The 23779-nt window shown below is 46.4% G+C and overlaps 1 protein-coding gene across 4 annotated transcripts in view; it reads left to right on the top strand.

Annotated features, from left to right (window-relative positions):
* Positions 1 to 216: 216 nt before the first annotated feature.
* Positions 217 to 23779, top strand: part of cdv3 (carnitine deficiency-associated gene expressed in ventricle 3) — a 36847-nt gene continuing 13284 nt past the window's right edge. For 3 of the 4 annotated variants that reach the window (XR_005460613.1, XM_038796683.1, XM_038796684.1), the window contains exons 1-4: positions 217 to 774; positions 13750 to 13826; positions 16784 to 16917; positions 18643 to 18802. Coding sequence is in view for 3 of the 4 variants with exons in the window: in XM_038796683.1 (XP_038652611.1) it covers positions 403 to 774; positions 13750 to 13826; positions 16784 to 16917; positions 18643 to 18802 (743 nt within the window). In the remaining variant the exon portion in view is untranslated. The remainder of the gene's footprint in view (positions 775 to 13749; positions 13827 to 16783; positions 16918 to 18642; positions 18803 to 23779) is intronic. The other variant, XM_038796681.1, reaches the window with a different exon arrangement.

The following is a 23779-nucleotide window of genomic DNA, read 5'->3' as shown; positions in this document are numbered from 1 at the left end:
GCGGGGGCAGTCTCCGCTCTAACCAATGGTTCTCTCCTCCCCACCCTGGGCGCTGCCCCTGTCCCTCTCCCCCTCCCCCTGTCCCTCTCCCCCTCCCCCAAGCCACTGCCTCTCCCTCTGTCACCTCAGCCTGCTGGCGGCGCAGCCCCGCCCCTTCCGTTCCCCGCCCAGGGGGGTCACTCCACATAGGGCCGCCGCTGATTGGCTGCGGGGCCTGTCAGTCATCGTCGGGCGTGTTTCCGGTTCCGCTCAGCACGTTCGTCCGCACCGAGTCGGCATGTGTGAGGCGTCCGGGCCCCTGGCTCCATCGCCATAGTCACCGCGGCGGCACCGAGCTCCATCCCCACCCACAGCTAACCCCCCCCTTCCTCACACCGCCCCCCGGGCACCACCACCACCGACATGGCCGAGCGGGACGACAAGAGCCTCGACGACTTCTTCGCCAAGCGAGACAAGAAGAAGAAGAAAGACAAAACCAGAGTGGCCAAGGCGGCGCCTCCCGCTGGGCCGCCCAGAGCCGCGGTGCCGCCTGAGGCCCCGGCCCCCGCGCCGGCCCCAGCCCCGGCCCCGGCCCCCGCCGAGCCACCCCCGCCCCTGGCTGATGCCGAAGCCGCCACCGCCGCCGCCGCCGTGGTCTCCCCCGCGCCGTTAGTCGCCGCTCCCGCCGAAGCCGCGCCGCCGATACCGGTCCCCGCAGCGGCCAGGAAGGTGAAGAAGGAGAAAGAGCGGATGGCCAAGAGCGACGGCCAGGACCCGCAACAGGAGCGGGGCAGGGTAAGAGGGCGGGCGGGGGCCGGCCTGTGTAGGCCGCACTGACCGGGACCAAGGGCAGCGGGATGGTGGGGGTGGGTGGGAGTCCTGCCCTCTGGGGAATGAGGGTCAGGATCCTCCCCGGGCCCTGGGGTGGGGCCGCCGCCCTTTGGCCGGGGTGGCCTTCGGTTTAAGGTGGAGAATTACAGGAGGAGCTTTGGGGGAGGGCGGGGTGGGCTCCCTGGTTACTGAGTTGAGGTTTCGAGCTCTGATCGAAGAATTGGGTCTTGAGGTACAACTGGAGGTGCCTGGGGATGATTTGAAACGTCTCTGCTGTTGATTGGGGGTGAAGAAAAATTAAAGGGGGTCCTACTGAGTGGGGTGGGGCTGGAGGAGTTAACTCTGCTGTGGCAGGGTTGGGGAAATGGCCTCTTGGTCTGGGTGGGGTTGGGAAGCATGGTGGCCAGCACCAGGTTCAATTCCAGGCTTTGGGTGACCGCCTGTGTGGAGTTGCACGTTTTCCCGTGTCTACATACCTTTCTTTCAAGTGCTCTGTTTTCCTCCTGCAGTCCAAAGATGTACAGGGTTAGGTGGATTGGGTGTGCTAAATGGCCCTGGTATCCAAAGATGTGCAGGTAAGATGGAGTGTGGGCATGGTTGGGGTTCTCTTTCAAAGGGCCAGCACAGACTCAATGGCCGAATGGCCTCATTCTGCTCGGTAGGCATTCTATGGAACACAGTAGGAGCCACCAATCTTGAAAAGTTGGGTGGGGTCACGAGGGAAATTAGACCATGGCACTTAATATAAAGGGGTGAGAAAGAAGCAGTAGATCCCCATGGCAGAGGAAGTGGAAAGTTCACTTGGCCGATGAGGGAGAAGGCTGTGGGTTAGGATCATAGAATCCTTACATTCGGTCCATCGAGTCTGCAGCGGCCTTACGAAAGACCACCCTACCCAGGCTCACCTGCAATCCCACCCCAAGTTGCAGTTTAACATGGGCCAATCAACCTAACCTGCACATCTTTGGACTGGGCGGAAACCCACGCAGAAATGGGAAGAATGTCAAACTCGGGTCCCTAGTGCTGAGAGGTAGCACTTGTCATGGTTGTTGCAGGTGTGGGTCTTCCATCTGTATTTTTCCCCATTCTGGCCTCATTTACACCCCTGTGTTCACTCATCTTTAGCAGCTATGCTTTAATTGTCTAGGCCCCTAGGGCCAACCTCCCTCCAATATGCTGGCCCTAAAGCAACCTGTTTGAGCCAACCTTTGGTCACCTGCCCTGTTATCTCCTTTGGTAACATGGATCAATTTGGGCTAATAAAACTTTTGTGCATCAGCGTAGACTGTTGACTATTAAAGGTCCGATATAAATGCTAGAATACAATTTGCATTGAGCCTCTGAGCTGCACTGTTAGGTTTATGATCAATTGCTACTTTCCATCCTCATTTTCCTCCTTTTAAAAAAAAAAGTCAGAACAAATGATGAGTCGGAGGTGCAGAAAAAAAGGGGACTTAATAATTGACTAATCTTGTATGTGTCATAAAGCATGTGTTGAGTTCTCATTGTAGACTTGCACATTGTGGCCACCCTCCATGTAGAGTGATCTTACTGCAACACTAAATGGGATAATTTAGTGGCTGAAAGCTCTCCACTCTGATGTGCTGTGAGCCACCAAAAGCAGAATTGTTTTGCAGCCATTATCTGTGGTCTGGATTATCACACTCATTCCTCAGATACTGAGTAAGCTGGAAGACTGGTTCAATATCGTAGGAGAGTATGCCAGGAGCAGACCAGGCATCAATCCAGAGAATATGTTGCACAGGAATACCTGCTAGTTGAAGGAATGCAAGCAGTCCCATGTTCAGTGGATTTGAGAAAAGTGCTGTCGCTCTACTATGGGGCCCCTGCATTGCTCTTAGGCCAGTATTTATTGCACATCCCTAATTTCCCTTGAGAAGATGGTGGTGAGCTGCCGCCTTGAACCGCTGCAGTCCCTAAGGTGTAGGTGCATCCACAGTGCTGTAAGGACGGGAGTCCCAGGATGTTGATACAGCAGCAGCGAAGAACAGTGATATATTTCCAAGTCAACATGGTGAGTGACGTCTAGATGGGAGCAGCGGTTGGGTTGGAACGTGCTGTTTAAGGAGCTTTGGTAAGTTCTGGCAGTGCATTTATGGATGGTGCGTACGGCTGTCACTGTAGATGTTGGAGGGAGTGAATGTTTGTGGATGCGGTGCACTGAAGCAGGTTGCTTTGTCTTGGGTAGTGTTGAGCTTCTTGTGTTGTTGGAGCTGCACCCATCCAGGCAAGTGAAGCATATTGCATTACACTTGTGCCTTGTAGATGATGGACAGGCTTTAGGGAGAGATACTGAGCTTGTCTGCTCTGGTAGCAACTGTACTTATGTGGCTAGTCCAGTCTGATCAATGATAACTCCCTGGATGAGCAATATGCAATCATCAGCAAACATCCCCACTTCTGACCTTATGATGGAAAGGAAGGTCATCGAAGTAGCTGAAGAAGGTTGGGCCTCGGACCCTACTTTGAGGAACTCCTGCAGCAGTGTCCTGGAACTGAAATGATTGACCTCCAACAACCACAACCGTCATCCTTCGTGCCAGGAATGACTCTTAACCAGTGGAGAGTTCCCCCCCTGATTTCCATTGACCCTAGTTTTGCTCGAGTATAACTTGAACTAGCAGAGGCTTGCATTTACATGGTGCCTTGCGTCACAATGAACATGACATAGAAAAAAGCCCCTGGAAAACGTCAGCTGGCCAGGCATTATATTATTAGAGCTTGTCAGAATGTTGAGTTATAAGTTCGAAGATTCTGAGTGGGTCTGACATGGTAGGTGCTGAATGGCTGTTCTCCTGTTCTTGCCAATAGTAGAAAAAGGCAGAGGTGTATAGAGGCAGGCAAAGGTGGAAGAAGAACAAAATGGAGGGTCTGAGAGAGGGTGAAGGGAGGAGTGGTTAATAACAAATTGGAAGGTACAGGAAATGAAACAGTATTGCTGGCAACACTCAGCGGGCCTGGCAGCACCTGTGGGCGAGAAACTTGAGTTAATATTTCAGGTTACTGTTTCTTCAGAGTGGAGATGGGTCTTGAGGAACTGAGATGACGTCAGCAGATGCATTACCAACAGCTGCTGTCTGCAAAAATGGGAGCAGTTTTTATCTGAAATGGTTGAACTCAAATATTGTAGCCTGTAAGCTAAGGTGTCTGGAAAGATGAGGTGCTACTGCTTGAGATTGTGTTGAGCGTACTAGAAAACTAGGAGATGAAAGGCGGAGATCAGAGTGTGTGGAGATTTAAAATGGGTGAACAGGAAAGTGTTTTACAATTATACAATCTCTGACCTTTCCAGTGTTGAGCAGACCACCTTGAGCTGTGATTTCAATATGCTAAATTCAAATAAGTGTAAGTTGTTTCACCTGGGGTGAGAAAGCAGGTGTTCCCCCTCCCATTATACAAGAGGAGGAGGGATTTTGGGGTTGATTGTAGAATGGGCCAGCATGTGCCGGAGGGAATTTCCCTTTCAGAATACCCAAGGTATGGCTAAATATATTTGGTGGCATCAGCGGAGAGCTGGTTGAACTGTGGAATAGGATCATGAATGTGGAGGCTGATAAGGTAAAGGATGAAGACAAAGGGAACTGGATCATGGTTCTTGAAGGGAGGGACGGGCAAGAATAGACAAGTGAGGCAGACACGGTTGTGAGTCCTACCACCCACAGTGAAAAGGAATCTGTTGTTGAGATAAAAGGAATACTGCAGAAACATTGAATGGAAGGTGTCATTGAGTAAACAAATGGAAATGAAAAACTGCAGAAATGGAACAAAATTCTTGCAATGAAATCAAGGTGTGTATGTAGTATAATGTCATTGTGATATGCAAGTAAAATGGCAGCCATTTTACACCAGCAATGTCCTCTCAACAGCAGTATGATAACTGACCAGTTAATATTTTGCTCCTAAGATTAAATAGGACTGGGTTGGTCCACTTGGAGTGAATAGCTTGTGTGTGCTGCAAATTCTATGTAATTCAGTCAATAATGGTGGACAGATGGATGAATGACTGGAGGATCCACATCCTCAACCAAAGTTAACCCATCACCTGAGTTGGGATGTTCACGAGTGTCTTCAGCTACTGGTGTCAAGTTGGCAATCCCGGCCGGCAGTGTCCTGTAGTTACTACAGATGTCCTGTCATGCTCATTTGGAGATTTTCAAAATGGCTAGATGCGTTTGATGCTGCAAAATCCATGCATTCTGACAGTGGCATCAATAGCATACTTGCCAGTAATCTCATCAATATTCAGCTTGGGCCCCTGGCGCCCCCTTGATGCAGACTTTAATGTAATGCTGCATGTCTGGAATGATGAGTAGCTACACTCATATTTTGACTTGAGTATGAAACCAAGACACTTTAGTAAAGCTAAGTCAATAGGAGTTAGTATCTGATGGCTGAAGGTTTTCCTAATATGCAGGAAGGTGGTTGTGGTTACTGGTGTTTAGTAACCACAGTCTTGGCACATATCTGTTCCTCAGGACCGTGTCTGCAAGCATCTTGAACTGCTTTTCTTGTCACAGGGCAGGAGTTTGGAGTGTTTGACTCGTTCACAGTACCTAGAATCAGAAAGCCAAAACCAGCTCATAGAGCAGAACCTGAAGCAGCATTTGCTAGGTTTTGACCCTCTCTAACAAAGAAATGTCTCCCCCCCCCCCCCCCCCCCCCCCCCCCCCCCGGGCCTAAGCTTCAGTAAATCATTGTCGTTGAGTATCCGACCATTTGAACATGGCGCTCCTATTGGAACCAGCCACAAGAGCACGTCAAAGGCTACCCTGTTCTGCAAAGGGTGGCTCAAGTCAGTGGTGTGATGGAATATTTTTCACTCAGTTGTATGGATGGGATGACCATGCTGTCAACCCCTATATCCTTCACTGCTGCAATGTGCTTGCAGTGTGAACATTCCAGGATGAACTACAGTGGGTTATGTTTAAGTTGACGACATGTAGGGCAACATGGCAGCACAATGGTTAGCCCTGCTGCCTCACGGCGCTGAGGTCCCAGGTTCGATCTCGGCTCTGGGTCACTGTCTGTGTGGAGTTTGCACATTCTCCCTGTGTTTGCATGGGCTTTGCCCCCACAACCAAAAGACATGCACGATAGGTGGATTGGTCACACTAAATTGTTCCTTAATTGGAAAAAATGAATTGGGTCCTCAATTTATTTATTTTTTGAAAAAAAATTATTAAAAAAAAAAAATTGACGACATGTGCCAACTCTACAACCTCTGACATTGTATTGGACAAGTGCAGTAATGTCAGGATACACAATGACTTGCCCGTCGCACACCATCCAGATAATGCATACCTTCGCTATCAGGGCAAGTCTTGGAATTACTGATTTAATAGAATTGTGGGAGTACCATTGCCATAGAAACTGCAGCTGTTGACAAAGAATGCCTGTTGCCATCGTACTGAACAGATGGGGGTGTTGGCAGCATTGCCCAGAGGAAATATTTTAAGCATTTCCGGTGTGGTTGGTTTGATTTTCTTTTTTAAAAAAATATTTTAATTAGGGTATTTTCAAGTTTTTTACATTAATAATAACAACGACATAAACACGGTACAATAAACATTTCCACCCCCATCACAATCTTCTCACACCTCAACCATAAAACAACAATCCGGCCCTCTTTCTCCTCCCTTGGAATTCTGCACCTGCTGACATTTTCCCCCGAGAAAGTCGACGAACGGCTGCCACCTCCGGGTGAACCCTACCATTGACCCTCTTAAGGCAAACTTTATTTTCTCGAGACTGAGAAACCCAGCCAAGTCACTAACCCAGATCTCTACACTCGGGGACATCGAGTCCCTCCACATTAATAAGATCCGTCTCAGAGCTACCAGAGAGGCAAGGCCAAGAAGTCGGCCTCTTTTGCCCCCTGGACTCCCAGCTCTTCCGACACTCCAAAGATCGCTACCTCCGGACTCTGCACCACCCGTGTTTTGAGTACTGTGGACATTGCCTTAGCGAAACTCTGCCAGAACCCTCTTGAGCTTCGGGCATGCCCAAAACATGTTGACCTGATTTGCTGGCTTCCCGTGCACTTCGCACACCTGTCCGCTACCCCAAAAAAACTTGCTCATCTGGGCCACTGTCATGTGTGCCCGGTGGACTACCTTGAATTGTATCAGGCTAAACCTGGCACATGATGAGGATTTACTAATCCTGCTTCGGGCATCCGCCCACAGATCCGCCTCCATCTCTCCTTGTAGCTCATCCTCCCACTTGCCCGTAAGCTCCTCCACCGGAGTTTCCTCCGCATCCAAAAGATCCTGGTAAATATCTGATACCTTCCCCTCTCCCACCCAGGTACTGGAGACTACTCTGTCCTGTATCCCCCGTGTGGCAGCAGCGGGAAGGCTGAAACCTGCTTTCTCAAGAAGTCTCACACCTGCAAATACCTAAACCCATTCCCTGCTGGCAATTCAAATTTATCCTCCAAGGCTTTCAAGCTGGGGAAGCTCCCGTCTATAAATAGATCCCCCATCCTCCTAATTCCTGTCCTTTGCCATCTCCGGAACCCACCATCCAGCCTACCCAGTACAAACCGATGATTATTATAAATCGGGGTCCAAACTGCTGCTCCCTCCCATCTCTTTTATCTCCTCCACTGCCCCCAGTTTCTCAGAGCCGCCGCCACCACAGGACTTGTGGAGTATCGGGCCGGTGAGAATGGAAGAGCTGCCATTATCAGTGCTCCCAAACTTGTCTTTACATGACGCCATCTCCATCTGCTCCCACAATGACCCCTCACCCACTTCCAAATCATGGCTATATTAGCAGCCCAGTAGTAATTGCAAAAGGTCAGCACCAAACCACCCTCCCCCGACTGTGCTCCAGCAACACTTTATTCACTTGCGGGGTTTTACCTGCCACACAAAGCCCGCAGTAACCTTATTCACCTGCTTGAAAAAGGCCCTTAGGATGAAGATGGGGAGGCACTGAAAGACAAACCGAAATCTGGGGAAGACCGTCATTTTCACGGTCTGTACCCTCCCGGCCAGTGATAGCGGGAGCAGCCTCCCATTCCCATGCGTAAAGCCAGATCTGGTCCGTCCACACACCCCCGCCCATCCGAACCAGCCCTTTCCAGTTCCTAGAGCAGGGGTGGGCCAACTTTTCTGTGCAAGGGCCACATTCAGAAATTCACAATTCACAAAGGGCCGCATAGTATATTAAGTAAAATAATTACTTCACCCGGTTATGATTCTGGGCGCCTCATATAGAACATAGAACAGTACAGCACAGAACAGGCCCTTCGGCCCTCGACGTTGTGCCGAGCAATGATCACCCTACTCAAGTCAACGTATCCACCCTATACCAGTAAGTAACCCAACAGCCATTCACCTTAAAAAAAAATTAAAAAATTTTTTTTTTTTTTTTTTAATGACTTGGTGGGCCGCAGAAATACCTTTGGCGGGCCGCATGCGGCCCGCGGGCCGTAGTTTGCCCACCCCTGTCCTAGAGGCTCTTAACGCCATGGCCAATGGCTCTGTGGCCAGCAATGGGGAGAGGGGGCACCCTTACCTCGTCCCTCGGTGTAGTTTAAAATACCTGACCTCACCTGGTTCGTGTACACACTTGCTACTGGTGCCTGATAGAGCAACTGCACCCGGTCAGTCAATGAAGCCCTCACCAAACCTTCCTAGCACCTCCTATAGGTAATCCCACTCCACCCGATGAAAAGCCTTCTCCGCAGCCATCGCTACCACCACCTCCATTGTCCCTCCTTCTGAGGGCATCATAATAACATTTAAAAGCCTTCGAACATTGGCCTTTGGTTGCCTGCCCTTTACAGATCCCGTCTGGTCTTCCCCTATCACCCCCGGCACACACTTCTCTATCCTTGTGGCCAGTATCTTAGCCAGCAGTTTGGAGTCTACGTTCATTAGAGAAATTTGCCTGTATGAGTGGTTGGTACAATTTGCTATATTGTTGTCTAATACAAGGCCATCAAGGTGCCAAAATCAGTTTTGTTGTTACTTTGCAGGGTTTGCATTTAATTTTTAAACTGAACATTCCTCCAAAGACCAATCCTTTTGTCAATAAGTGATCAGATAGTTCTATCCAATTGCATCATTCCAAACAATGTTAAAACAACTCCATTTCAAAGAGTCTTTTGTCAAACATCGTGGTTTAGATATTTGAAAATTATGTTGACTAATGATTGCGAAGACTGGTTTAGTTAATTTAGGGATAATGTTTGAATTTTTACCTAAACAGATTTTTCTTCCTTTAGAATTGTTTTGTATCCATGTTGATATTTCACTGTTAATCATTTGACTACCCCAGAACCTGATTTTTTTCAATTTATTTGGGTTTGTGCCTCATTACTGGCTTCCCAGAAGTGCAGTTTTTCCTGCATTACATTCTAATACCCAAGGTCAAAATCAGCAGAAGATTGAGTTGTAGATTTATACATTTATACATTTATCTACATTTTCACAGCGAAGATCACTAGTTAGGGAAACACCATGTCAACGTGCTGTGTTGAACATGAGAAACTGGGGAAGAAGACCATGTTGCCTGTCAAACCTGCTCCCCCATTTTGCGTGAACCGATATGGCTGATCTTGGGTGTCATCTGCACTTTACTGTCTGCTCTCCATGTCCTTTGATTCCAAAACAATTGTCTCATCAAATATAACCACTGTCCTTTTGGGGTAGTGAATTCCTTTAAGTGAAGACTTTTAATAGAATTTACAGTGCAGAAGCAGGCCATTCGGCCATCGAGTCTGCACCAGCCCTTGGGGAAGGGCACCCTCAGCCAAAACCTCCACGTAACCCAATTACATCACCTAACCTTTTGGACACTAAGGGGCAATTTATCATGGCCAATCCACCTAAACCATCCATCCTTGGACTGGGAGAACCAGAGCACCCAGAGGAAACCCAGACAGACACCGGGAGAACGTGCAGACTCCACACAGAGAATGACCCAAGGCTGGAATTGAACCCGGGCTCCTGGAGCTGTGAGGTAGCAGTGCTAACCTCCGTGCTGCCCGTTCCTTTCATCCCAGGAGCCAATCTAGTGAACCCTTGCTGCACTGTCTTCAATGCAGGTATATCCCTCCTTAAATATGGAGACTCAATCGGAACAATATTCCAGATGCTGTCCCTCAAAAGTTGCAAGTACTCCAATGCCATTGCAATAAATTACTTGCTGTACCGACCTGCATGCTGACTTTGTGTTCCATGTATGCGTATACCTTCATCTCTGAGCATCAACATTTACAAGTTTCACACCTGTTTGGGGGGGGGGGGGGGGGGGGGGGGGAAAGAGAAGAGTCTGCTTTTCTATTCTTATAACCAAAGTGAATACCCTCACATTTCTCTGCATTCCACTCCATGTGTCACCAAGTTGCTCACTCAAGCTTGTGTCTTACTGCTTGCATTTCCACCTAGCTTTGTACCATCAGCAAATTCAGATACATTTATCTTTGTTTCAGTCATTAATTGGCTAGTAAATAGCTAACGTCCCAGCACACATCCCTGCCATCCCTACTGTTTTCTATCTGTTGACCAAGCTGTTTAGACGCGATAGGCAGTGCTCTCCAGCCCTCATTGACGTAGCTCATTGTCCTCCAACAACTCCAGATAAATTCTAATCCTTGCTTTTCAATCCTTTTATGACCAGGCCCTTCCTTATCTTTAACGCCCTCTAATGCTAAATCTTATTGAGAACTCGGTGTGCCTCCAACCATGACCGTGTGTGCGTTCTGCATTCCTCTACCATTGATGGACATACCATACCTTCACCTGGCTAGACTTGTAGCTCTGGAAAGTACAAAAATAAAATACTGTAGATGCTGGAATTCTGAAAATGCTGAAAGTGCTTCCAAGCATTCTTTTGGGGGGGGGGGGGAACAACTTGAACGCTGCTGTTTTTCTCCACAGATGCTGCCATACCTGTTGAGTATTCTAGCATTTTCTATTCTTGTTGGCTCTTGAATGTAGTTATTTCCATTTTCTCTGTTATCACGTGTCGTGCTAGTTTATGTTTGTTGTATGAAGGTGATGGGCATTAGCTGCGCATTCATAAATAGAATAAAACTGATTTATTTAGGAGGTGTAGGTTTGTAATGTGTAACTGTAAATATAAATTTTAAATTTGGCTCCAGTGTTATCCCTCTGTCTATATGAATAGGATATGAAGCAGTTAATTTGCCCAAAGTCAGTCAACTGTCATGATAGAATCCTAATGTACAAAATAAGGCCAATGTGCCCATTGTGTCTGTACTAATTTTTTTGATGAGCTATCCAATTTCATAGATTTCATAAAATTTACATTGAAGGCCATTCAGCCCATCTAGTCTGCACTGGCCCTTGGATAGGGTAAGCCCACACCCCTATCCCCATAACCCAGTAACCCCACCTAACTTCTTTGGGACACAGGCAATTTAGCATGGCCAATCCACCTCACCTGCACATCTTTAGACTGGGAGGAAACCCACGCAGACATTGTGAGAGTGCAGACTCCACACAGGAGTGACCCAAGTGGGAATTGAACCTGGTACCCTGGCGCTGTGAAGCATCAGTGCTAACCACTGTGCTGCCAATGCCGTCCAGTTAATTTCTCACTTTCAACATTCCTCTGCAAATATTTTATTTTTCAAGTATTTGTGTGAATCTGTTTTTACTTTCCAGATCATAGTGTCATGTGAGAGTACCTTTCAGAAACGGGTGTTTATAAATGGGTGTATATATAAATATCTTTAGTGAGGGTACCTTTAAGAAATGGGTGTTTAGTATTGCAGTGATGTCAGAGTGGGTGGAGCTGGTCTGTCTGTCAGCTTTTTACTTCCGTTTTAGGCTGCCTGCTGCAGGGTGTGTTTTAGTTTCGTTTTCAGAGCTGGATAGCTGCAGTCACAGCCAGAAGGTGTATGAGAGTCTCTTTCTCTGTAACCTAAAGACTGTAAATCGATCCTGGTGATTTAAAACTAACAACAGTAGTGATTTTAACCTGATGTACTTCTGGTAAAAGGTGTTTTCAGTCTTGTGGATGTTAAAAGGAAAGCTTAAAGGATTACTTAGTGTTGTATTCTTTGGGGGTTGTATTTGAATTAATGGTTGCTAAGATGTTCACTATGTTTTAAAAAGGTTAACTTGAGTTCATAGAATAAACATGGTTTTGCTTTGAAAAATACTTTTCTATTTCTGCTGTACCACACCTGTAGAGTGGGCCGTGTGCTCCCCATACCACGATCTATTAAAAGTTGTGGGTCAGGTGAACACCATGATACACTTTGGGGGTTCTCTAAACCCTGGCCCAAAACAATAGCAACTTGTGTTTATTAAAAGTAATACTGATTCTTCTTGCAAGTTATTTTAAACCTGTGTCCTCTTGGCTAACTGTCAGTGAAAACAGTTTCTCCCTATTTATCAAAACCCCTTTGGCAATTCTAAATCCAATCACACTCTCTCATCTCCACGCTAAAGAGAATAGTCCTAGTTATTCTAGCCTCGCCATGTAACTCTCTTCCCCCACACCCGGTCATCATTCTAGTAAATTACTGCCCTTGCCCCAAAGTTTTGATGCGCATTGTGAAGTGTAGTGCCCAGTGATTTATGAAGATTGAGTATAACGTCTTGCTTTGTATGGTATGCCTCTTTGTAAGTTCCAGAATTCATAAGCTTTTCAACAGCCTCTTCAATTTTGTCTGAACGCCTTCATAAGAATTATGTGAACCACCAGGTCTCTCTCCGGCACCCCTGTTAAAATTTTACAATTTCATACTTATTGCCGTGCCAAATTGCATCACTTCACCCATCATGTGCATTAAACTTAATTTGCCACCTATTTGCCCTTTTCATGTCTCTGACCTCCTGAGGTCTGTTACTATCTGCAGTGCATATGTGTTTTGAGTCATCTGCTAACTTTGAAATTATGCTCTTTATATCCAAGTCCAGGTCATTAATGTACAGCAAAAAGAGTCGTGGACCCATAAGTGCTTAGATCCAAGGGTAGGCGTGCATCTACACTTTGAACCAAGCTTAGTCTGGCTGAGTAATAGAAACAAGTTAGTTAGCCGTCTGGGATTTCGGGTACCAGAGGGGTGAGCTTTGGTAGGTTGAATGACTTTTATTTTGTTGCTAAATTTTATAAGTTCTCACTTCAAAGCACAAGACAAAGCAGGAGAGCATAGCCCTGGTAACTCAAAATATTTCTTTTGGCTCTTTTAGTTCTCTACACTGCTGGTTTTATTTTTAAGTAAGCATCACCCCAGATTTTACAGTCAGCTGCAAAGTGATGGTGTGCGCCACTCCCCTCAAAGCTCCACGCAAAGACCTAGCAGTTTCTCTGGCTTGGATTTCACCTTTCTCAACATTAATGTTGATCTCTATAGCGACTCCCGACAAATCGGGTAGCTAGCAGAGTTCATCGTTCATTTAATGTTTCAGAAAATGAAGTAAAGATTTACATTTGCACGTGTTGCGGTAGCATTGGAAATGCAAACATTTGGATATGGAAATTTTTAGCATGGAATGGAGAAATACAGCAACCCATTCAATTTCAGGGCCAGAGAGGGTCTTGGGATTGTGACTTGCGCGCTGTTGACTCAATTAAACCTCATTCAACGTGTAAATTTTCAAAGCTTTTACAGCAGGACCCATGGTATAAAAAGTGAAGTTCATGTCAAATCAGTGATTTTTGCTTGAACTCTGTCAGCAGCAGACTCTGGAAGAAATCACTGACGTGGCTTCTGGATTTCTGCATTTAATGGCCAGTTTGAGAAACTGCTGTGTCAGTTACACAGAATAATGGTGAACGCTGACTGGTTTTTTCCATCATTGCTACTGCAAAATCTGGGCCGATTTTCATTTTTAAGCTTTTACAGACGTGTGCATTTTATGAAGGCTAGCTTTTCGATGTAATTGCATAAACTTAGTTTGAGTTTATTAATCTTGCGTATGTTTTTAGGAGGATGAAGAATGGAAGGAGTTTGAGCAAAAGGAAGTTGATTACAGTGGCTTGAGAATCCATGCCTTACAAATCAGGTGAGCACAATAATTGAATGAGTGCTTTTCATTAGATATGAACCATAACTAGCTTTCGGAGCGCAGCTCCTTCCTCCAATGAAGAGGTCGGTTCCACAAACACACATATAGACAAAGTCAATGATGAAGATGATATTTTGAATGCAAGTCTTTGCAGGTAGTAAATCCTTACAGGTCCAGACAGTCTGACTGGAGAGAGGGATAATCATAGGTTAAAGAGGTGTGAATTGTCTCAAGCCAGGACAGTAGGTAGGATTTCACATGGCCAGATGGTGGGGGGTGAATTTAATGCGACATGAATCCAAGGTCCCAGTCGAGGCCGCACTCCTGCGTGCGGAACTTGGCTAACAGTTTCTGCTGGGCGATTTTGTGTTGTTGTGCGCCCTGAAGGGCCCCTTGGAGAATGCTTACCCGATGATCACAGGCTGAGTGCCCTTGACTGCTGAAGCGTTGCTGCAGCTTCTGAATGGTCTTGCCAATGTACCTGTAAAGATTTTATAGCAGAGCACCTAGAAAATAGTGGTAGGATCAGACTGTCAGCATGGGTTTACAAAGGGGAAATCATACTTGACAAACCGACTGGGGCTCTTTGACAAACCGACTGGGGCTCTTTGACAAACCGACTGGGGCTCTTTGACAAACCGACTGGGGCTCTTTGACAAACCGACTGGGGCTCTTTGACAAACCGACTGGGGCTCTTTGACAAACCGACTGGGGCTCTTTGACAAACCGACTGGGGCTCTTTGACAAACCGACTGGGGCTCTTTGACAAACCGACTGGGGCTCTTTGACAAACCGACTGGGGCTCTTTGACAAACCGACTGGGGCTCTTTGACAAACCGACTGGGGCTCTTTGACAAACCGACTGGGGCTCTTTGACAAACCGACTGGGGCTCTTTGACAAACCGACTGGGGCTCTTTGACAAACCGACTGGGGCTCTTTGACAAACCGACTGGGGCTCTTTGACAAACCGACTGGGGCTCTTTGACAAACCGACTGGGGCTCTTTGACAAACCGACTGGGGCTCTTTGACAAACCGACTGGGGCTCTTTGACAACCGGGGCTCTTTGACAAACCGACTGGGGCTCTTTGACAAACCGACTGGGGCTCTTTGACAAACCGACTGGGGCTCTTTGACAAACCGACTGGGGCTCTTTGACAAACCGACTGGGCTCTTTGACAAACCGACTGGGGCTCTTTGACAAACCGACTGGGGCTCTTTGACAAACCGACTGGGGCTCTTTGACAAACCGACTGGGGCTCTTTGACAAACCGACTGGGCCTTTCTAGCACTCTATTTTTCTGTGATTTAGTTTTTTCTTTTATAAATTTAGAGTACCCAATTTATTTTTTCCACTGAAGGGGCAATTTAACGTGGTATTAGAACATAGAACAGCACAGAACAGGCCCTTCGGCCCTCGATGTTGTGCCGAGCAAAGATCACCCTACTCAAACCCACGTATCCACCCTATACCCATAACTCAACAACCCTCCCTTAACCTTACTTTTTAGGACACTACGGGCAATTTAGTATGGCCAATCCACCTAACCCGCACATCTTTGGGCTGTGGGAGGAAACCGGAGCACCCGGAGGAAACTCGCGCGCACACGGGGAGGATGTGCAGACTCCACACAGGCAGTGACCCAGCCGGGAATTGAACCTGGGACCCTGGAGCCGTGAAGCATTTATGCTAACCACCATGCTACCGTGCTGCCCACCGCACGTATTAGCCTGCACATCTTTGTGTTGTGGGGGCGAAACCCACGCAAACACGGGGAGAATGTGCAAGCTCCACACAGACAGTGACCCAGAGCCGGTATCGGACCGGGGTGATGTGAGGGGTTAACCCACTGCACCACCATGCTGCCCTGTGATTGAGTTGAGGCAGCTGTGATCTAATTGAATAGCGGAATGCACTCTGGGCCTGAATGTTTCTTATGGAAAGTAAAATAGGCATCAGAAAAAAAAGGTACAAATATCTAACTACTAGGAGTACTGCAAGTTGCCCTTTAATACAATCTTGCTGCTAATTGGAGATCGGGCTATAGCTCGGGCAGAAAACTCTCGATCTCCCTTGTACAGCTGACATGAGGCAGGGTTGCTGGGCAGTAGCATGTTTGTGGGTTTCTGCCTTGAAGGGAGTGGAAGGATCGGGTCTGTGGAACTGCTTTTCTCATGGCCCGCAAGGGCAGCAGCTTGGAACTCGTCGTGTAATCACGATGGCTGGTCCCCCACAGCTACCATTCCATGTATGACTCGTGCACCAGGGTGGCTTGCAGATGATCACCGCATGTTGCAAACGTGCAGTAATATACGGGTGATCACCGCACGTTGCAAATGTGCAGTAATATGCGGGGCAGTTCTTGGGATTGCCTTTGCCTCTGGCCAGTTCTGGAAATTATACACCCACCCGTTTCAATTGAGCTACCTGCATAACAGCAGTATGAGTTGAGTAGGCATGTGCCAATCCACCATGCTCTTTGTTTATCTCGATTGAACAACGCAAGCCTGTTATTTCAGCGCAAAGAGAGACAGAACATTGTAGCAGATTTAAGATGTGTGCAACAAAATACAGAATCCTGCTCCTCTTGGCTGTTTAGAGAGTTCACTTCTCAACTGTTGATCAAGCAGAAGGTGCCAAGTGCTGGCCATGCGCCAGCAAAGGAAAAATGTGATTGATCCCAATCAGCTCTTGCATACATGTGAGGAGTGTGTTGACGAGGCAATTGCAAAGGGGTGAGGATTTTGGATAAAATTCTTCGCTGTCAAAACTGTTTCCATTCAAACATCATTAAACATTTGTTCTGTCAACATGTGAGAGAATAGCACCAGCGGAGGACAGTAAATGATCGCAGCCCATTGTACTTTCTGTACATATTAGCCAATTTAAGAGCTGCTTGTGGTTTCTGAACAGAATATTGAGTTTGTGTAATGCTAGCTTTTATTACCTGACAGTGACGAAAGAGAGGAAGAAGATGATGAGAAGAAAGAAGATCAAGGTGAAGATGGTGAGAATATCTTGTATAGAGAAGGAGACAAGACAGTCGGGCCCTGGAACAAAACGGCAGCACCAGCTCCTGTTGCTGTGGGTAAGTGTCAAGATTGCTTTGGACGTAGAGAATTTAACAGATCCAAGAACACACTGAAGTTCACATAGCCGCACAATTACTCGCAATTAACATTTTCTTAAATACTTTGTGGCAACAGTTTAGCATTATTTGAAAAGGTATTGTGGCATTATTTAGCGTGCCATGTTAAAATTAGACCCAATTTTTAAAAAGCAGACTTTATCCCTGCTATTTTTGAGTGGTGTGTTTTTGTACTACATCACTAGGGGCAGCACTACCTGCGCATGCCGTCTCGGTGTCAGGCCCTTATTTTGAATGAAAGTGTTTTAAAGAAAGAATATCACCTAATGTGGGCTTAAAAATGAACCGAAGGTTAAGATTCCCAAAATCTACCAATTGAGCTAACGGACCTCTGTTGGAACTCCCTGCACAAAAGTCCTTCTAACTTTCTAATAAATCAAAAAGAAAAATATTATTCAGTGGTTAAAGCTGCAGTGTTAAATTGGCCGAGAAGCAAAATGTCACGCAGCCACCATCTTGGGGGAGAATCCGTGGCTGTGACATGTGGCCAGAGTGTGGACTGAATGCACAGTGATGTTTTTCTGGTTGGCGGCAGGAGTTGGTGTTTAAGGTTTGAAGGACTTTCATACTGCTGCTATTGGACTGTGAAATAATTGCCACGGTAAGCACAAACAGTTGAACTGAAACTGTGCCTGTAATTATACTAATCCTGACATGGTTAGCTCAAAAAGTTGATGAGAGTCATCATGTGGAACACATTGATCTGTGCCCATATGTGGGTGCGAAACGGGTGCAGTTTACTTCAGAATTGCGGAATGTGCTCGAAGTGGGAAACTCTAGCCCTGGCAATTTAAAGAACTGAAAGTTCCAGGTTTTCAACCCTCAAGGAACGTTTGTGGGCATGTGAAGGAAGTATTTGCAAAAGCTATTTGATGTTTTGCATGGGAAATACCATTAATCTGCCCACTCTGTTAGATCTCCTTCTCCTGTCCCTGCATTTTCTCCCCGTCCATTTTAGCTGTGCTGCTAATCATTCCCTCAGCAGCGAGGTAAGAATTATTTAATGGGGCTCAGCCTTGCTGATGGGAAGTGTCACCCTGATTTTTCTTTTACTTCAGGGGAAAATGCCTGGATTCCTAAGCAGAACCCCATGACTAGATCATCCGCTTAACCTATTGTCAACCCACACAGACACAGCGGGGAATCGAACCTTGCGTGAAGAGGGAGTTCAATAATGAAACCAATGAAAATAAAATTCTGCACATGCAGGATGAATATTGACCATGACATGTGCATGTGCTTATTGAAGGTAGCCCCACATCTTGATAGAATTGTTGCTCCACATCAGAGAGCTTCTCATTAAATAAGGAAAACAAAAATAATAAATATACATGTAATTTTACGATTAACTCTATACATTACAGGGTCTCTGGAATTTTTATATTGGTAGCACACGTGGCTAGCACTGTCGCGTCACAGCGCCAAAGTCCCAGGTTCGATTCCCCACTGGGTCACTGTCTGGTGGAAGTGAGGGCTTAAGTTGCTTGGTGCACACTCGATGGGCCAAATGGCCTCCTTCTGCACTGTATGTTCTATGTATGTATGTATGTATCTAACCCTGCATGGATTGTTTTGCTACCGTGGATCATTGTTGTTTTGTTCATGTAGAAACGTTTGCATTGTTGCAGAAGTTACTACATTTGTCTAACACAAGTGTGCCTCCAGTTGCAGAGATCCCAGAACCAAAGCCATCTGGTGTTTATCGACCTCCTGCAGCCAGATCGGGTAATGTGAGAAGAACGCAATCACAAGGACCACCAGAAATTTACAATGATGCACAGTTTCCTTCCCTACAAGCTTCTGCAAAGCATGTAGAAACCAGAAAGTAAGGCTGGATGTGTTCACGTACGAACAGTGATTTGCCACTTTGTTTTATTTCCACCAATCCGTGCCAGTTTTGACTGGGAGGGGATAAAAAAGTTTCTCCCTCTTTCTACGGAAAAAGAGCATGGCATTTTTCAGTAATTTCTTCAGTTCTTCATTATCAGTTTTTTAAACTCTGGCTCATAGACCTGCTGTTCCGCCATTGCCTCTTTTGTGAATCTTGCAGGAGTGGTACAATGTGCCTTTCAATTTCATATGAAGACGATGCCTGCTGTGTTTTCTCTTGGGCTCTTGGCAATCATATGATATGTAAAGTATTTGTCTAACTTAAATGAAACTAAAAGTATTTTCAAAAATATGTAATGAAGTGAGTAATCTGCTGAAGGTTTTAGCAAACCTAAATCAGAAGTGCTCTGACCGGTCAGTGAGTAATATCCTACCTAGTGCAGGAGAAGCCCATGTAGGAGTTTCCTGCCTTCATTCTTTGGCTTGTCCTGTTGAGGTGGGAGTCCTGAAGTTACCTCATTGAGCTGGGAGGGATAGTGAGTGGTCAGGGGGAAGAGGGAGAATCAGCTCCTAATGATTGTCTAATATGTTAAATCTGAGGGTAGACTGGCTGAAAATGGGACCAGGTGAAACTGCGATCCCCCTATCAAAGTAGCTCACTGCTTATTTAGGTACATGTTTGAGATGCTAACTTTGGAGAGATAGCAGAGGCTGCAGCATCCACCACCCATGAAGATTCAGATGAATCATTTGAGGTAGAGCGAGTGAAGAACTGAAAATGAAGAACCATACATTTTCTTGTATCGTAAATCCAGTTAAAATCATTGTATATGTCAGACAGATATTTTGCAGTTTACTTAAATATTTATATTTTTCAGTTCATCTGACTTTCCTTCATTTGTACAACCTATTTGTTCAATCTCCACATACAAATTGGCTGCCACGGTTATATTGTTGTGTCGTCTGTCTGGAATTCCTTGTATTCACATATTACCGGTAACTGCTAGATAGCTGCTGATTCCATAGAATGTCTACAGTGCAGAAGGAGGCCATTTGGCCCATTATGTCTGCTGCACCAACCCACTGAAAAGAACACCCTCCCTAGGCCCACTCCACCGCCCAATCCCCATAACCCCACCTAACCTGCACATCTTTGGACTGCGGGAGGGAACTGGTGCCCCCGGAGGAAACCCACGCAGACATGGGGAGAACGTGGAAATGCCACACAGTCCAGTCACCCAAGGCCGGAATCGAATCTAGGTCACTGGAGCTGTGAGGCAGCAGTGCTAACCACTATGTCGCCATGCAGCCCTAGGTTTGGGTACTTTGGAAAATGTCGCCCAGCTCACTTCAGGGCAATTGCAAATAGTCTGCAGTTGATGGACAATGTGAAAAATGAAAATCGCTTATTGTCACAAGTAAGTTTCAAATGAAGTTACTGTGAAAAACCACATTCCGGCGCTTGTTGGGGGGGGGGGGGGGGGGGGGGGGGCTGGTACGGGAATTGAACCCATCTTGCTGGCTTTGTAAGCCAGCTATTTATCCCACTGTACTAAACCAGCCCCTGTTTGGCAGAACATTCGTTCTGCCAACCTGAGAGATGTATGGTCTGACGCCCCAAAGAATCTTGATGAATAGCTGTGCTTTTAAAAAAAATAAAAATAAAATAAAAGACCTAGAGTTGCAGCTTTGAGAGAACAATGAAATGAAATTAAAATCGCTTATTGTCACGTGTAGGCTTCAATGAAGTTACTGTGAAAAGCCCCTAGTCTCCACATTCCGGCGCCTGTCCGGGTAGCTGGTACGGGAATCGAGCCGTGCTGCTGGCCTGCTTGGTCTGCTTTCAAAGCCAGCGATTTAGCCAAGTGAGCTAAACCAGCCCCAAGCTAAACCAAGGGGAGAGAGCTTCCAGAAACACACTTTCCTGGCAGTTCTCAGCATGGTTGGTCACATGGTGTGGATGCCCAACTATGAAAGGAAGGTGGGGTTTCCTTTGGGATGGATCTGGCCTCAAAACCTGAAGGCAAGAGCAGGAAAGTGGAGGCAGAGTGCGCCTTGTGATTGCGCCCCTGCACCTTGGCGATGGTTTATTATGATTTTGCCCAAAACTGATAATTGCCAGTAGAGTCTATCTGACCATTTGAAAAATGAGGACCCATGTGGAGAATATCTGAGCAGATTATACTCTGACCTGGATTGCTTCTTGTATTAAAAGAGTAACCTTGGGGCAGGCGTCTCCAGGCAATTAGCCGTTAGCCTTGGAGGTACAGAAACTGTCTCATTGTCTGGGTCAGAATCACCTGGAATTTTAATTCCTGGTGTCTGAAGCCCAGAGCTCCTCAAAACTAAAAGAAATGAGGCACCTGGGAAACTGGTAGAACCTTTTTCTACACTTTTGTAGAAAAGCCAGACAGGACGTAAATCGGGTTCTTCCTTTCCACCTAATATTCAAACCCAGAGTGCGTGACGTCTTTGACATTTCATGTTAAACACATCTGAACAAATTGGGTTATGCAAATGCCTATTCTTGACGATGTGCAAGTGGTGATCCCATCGATTAGTTTTTTGTTGACGATTTGTTAGCTGAGAAATTTGCCTCTGAGCCAGGGCAGGGTCAAAGTGTTGGTTGCAGGCAGGTCTGGGTTCTGCTGCACAGGCAGTAAGGTTCCTTCAGCGTTGCAGCCTGAATGCATGTGTGGGACTCTGCCACGCACAGGTCCTCAGATGGTAGCTGATAACGTTTGGTGTGGTATTCTATGCAAAATAATTCAGTCGATTGCAGCTGCTTTTGCTATGGTCCCATAATGCACTGCTAGGAGGCATGCTAAAACTTGTAATGACCGTGAGACAAAAGCAAACTAATGGTTTGTGGGCACTCGGTCACCTTTTATCATGGCTACTTGCTGTTCAGTTGATGGGGCTCCCTGTCTTTGTCGTGGAACCCCAGCTATCCTGCCTTTACTCTTGTGGTGGGGCGGTGTAATCGGCAGGGGGGTTCCTTGTCAGATCTCCGGTGGGCGAGGTCCCAGTGGGCTGGGCAAAATCCCGTCCATGGTGTGGAGACCAGCTAGAGCTTCAAGAGATGTCGAGGAACTCTTCAGGAAATTGGCTGCGCCTCAGTCCTTTTTACTACCCAACAAAGGTATGGAATCGGTTCAAGACGAGATTCCCCACCACTGGAGCTCAATTAGGGATGAGCAACAGAGACTGGCCCAGCCAGCGATGTCCACACCCCTGGATTGAATAAAAATACTCCTTTGGCATTGATTTTAAAAAAAACCTTTCACATGCCATCTCCATGTTGCCATGTGGGTATCGAAGCTCAGTTGGCCGGACAACTAGTTTATGATGCAGAGTGAGGCCAGCAGTGTGGGTTCAATTCCCGTACCGGCCGAGGTTAATCATGAGGGCCCTTCTCAACCTCGCTCCATGTTAAATCACCAGCAGTCAGCTCTCTCCCTCAGCAGCCTCCACCTATGGTCCTTTGGGACTATGGTGACTTTACTTCAGCTCAACAATTAACAGTCTGACTTGTACAGATGGATTTTACATCGGAAAATCCAAATTTCTGGGGTGGTGTCAGTTGAAGATATCTTGTGACAATTTTTCAGAACTTTAAGCCAGGTGCTTGCACCATGTCCCAGATCAAAGTTACTTCCTAAAAAGTTGTTTGTCCTCGGAATCATAGCGTTTACCGTGCAGGAGGCCATTCAGCCCGAGTCTGCACCGGCCTACACACCTCCACCCTATCCCTGTAACCCAGTAACCCCACCTAATATTTTGTTCTCTATGGGCCAATTTAGCACGGCCAATCCACCTAACCTGCACATCTTTGGACTGAGAGGAAATGGAACACTCTAAAGAAACCCATGCAGTCACGGGGTGAAAGTGCAAACTCCACACAGCAAGTCACCCGAGGCCGGAATTGAACCCGGGACCTTGGAACTGAGGCAGCAGTGCTAACCACTACCACCATGCCGCCCTTGCAGTTTGTTTGTGATCTGAGTGATTGTAATCCCATTGACTTCTTTTTGGCTAAACAAGACATGATTCTGGGATCTATTGGGATTGAGTGTTTGGAGAGTTGGGGTGGGGCAACTGATCTTGTGCAGCCAGGATGCTTAGGACTAGGTGGGCTCCAGTCATCCTCCGATTGTTCAACTCGGATGTTTTCTGCCATTAATTGCTTGAAGCATGTAGCATCAAAAAGTTAGGACTATCAAGTGCAAAGTGTCAGGGAAGCAGGAGTAAACCTCCAGAATTCTGTAATTTACATTCCTGAGCTAATTTAAGCTGCATGTGGCAACAGTGATCATCTATTGTTAAATTACAAGGTGGATAGGATTTGATACATTCCAGAATTGTGCAAATTGCTCGGGGAAAATAATTTGTCTATTGCTGACCCAAATCTGCCTGCTTTTCACAAACTAAAACACCAGTTCTCTCTGATCTCCAGTTCCTTGTATTTAAGTCATGGGAACCATTTGATGATCATCAACTCCCAATACAGTAGTTTTGAGTTATTCTGGTAGTTTTTCTGCTCTGAATTATTTGGTGAAAAAATTGGGCAGATTTGAAGGTTGTGCCAGAAAGTGGATTTACATTTACCTTGATTATGGTGTCCAGTTTTATTTGCTGGTCGATGATTGTGGAAAGTTGGTGCTCAGTTTAGATGGGGCATCCAGTTTAGGTTGTTTCGAAGCATTATGTAATCGTTTGAATGAGATGTGGCCAGTTAAGTAGCAGAATCTATTATGATGTGTAGCCACTAGAAGCAGCTGTGCTGTTTGTGTCCATGCCAGTACTGATGCAACCTTCTTGGCAGCGCGTGAAATAATTGTGAACCCTGACTAACAAAGCCTTCAGTATAAAACGATAGGGCCTCCAGCTTCTGTTCTTATCGGAGTGGAACAGAAGCACATTAATTTGTTTGTGGAGGTTGAATGAAAGTGGAAATGTCAGATTACCTGCT

The sequence above is a fragment of the Scyliorhinus canicula genome, chromosome 5, assembly GCF_902713615.1.
Source record: "Scyliorhinus canicula chromosome 5, sScyCan1.1, whole genome shotgun sequence".
Taxonomy (NCBI): domain Eukaryota; kingdom Metazoa; phylum Chordata; class Chondrichthyes; order Carcharhiniformes; family Scyliorhinidae; genus Scyliorhinus; species Scyliorhinus canicula.
This window is presented reverse-complemented; position numbering and strand designations above follow the sequence as displayed.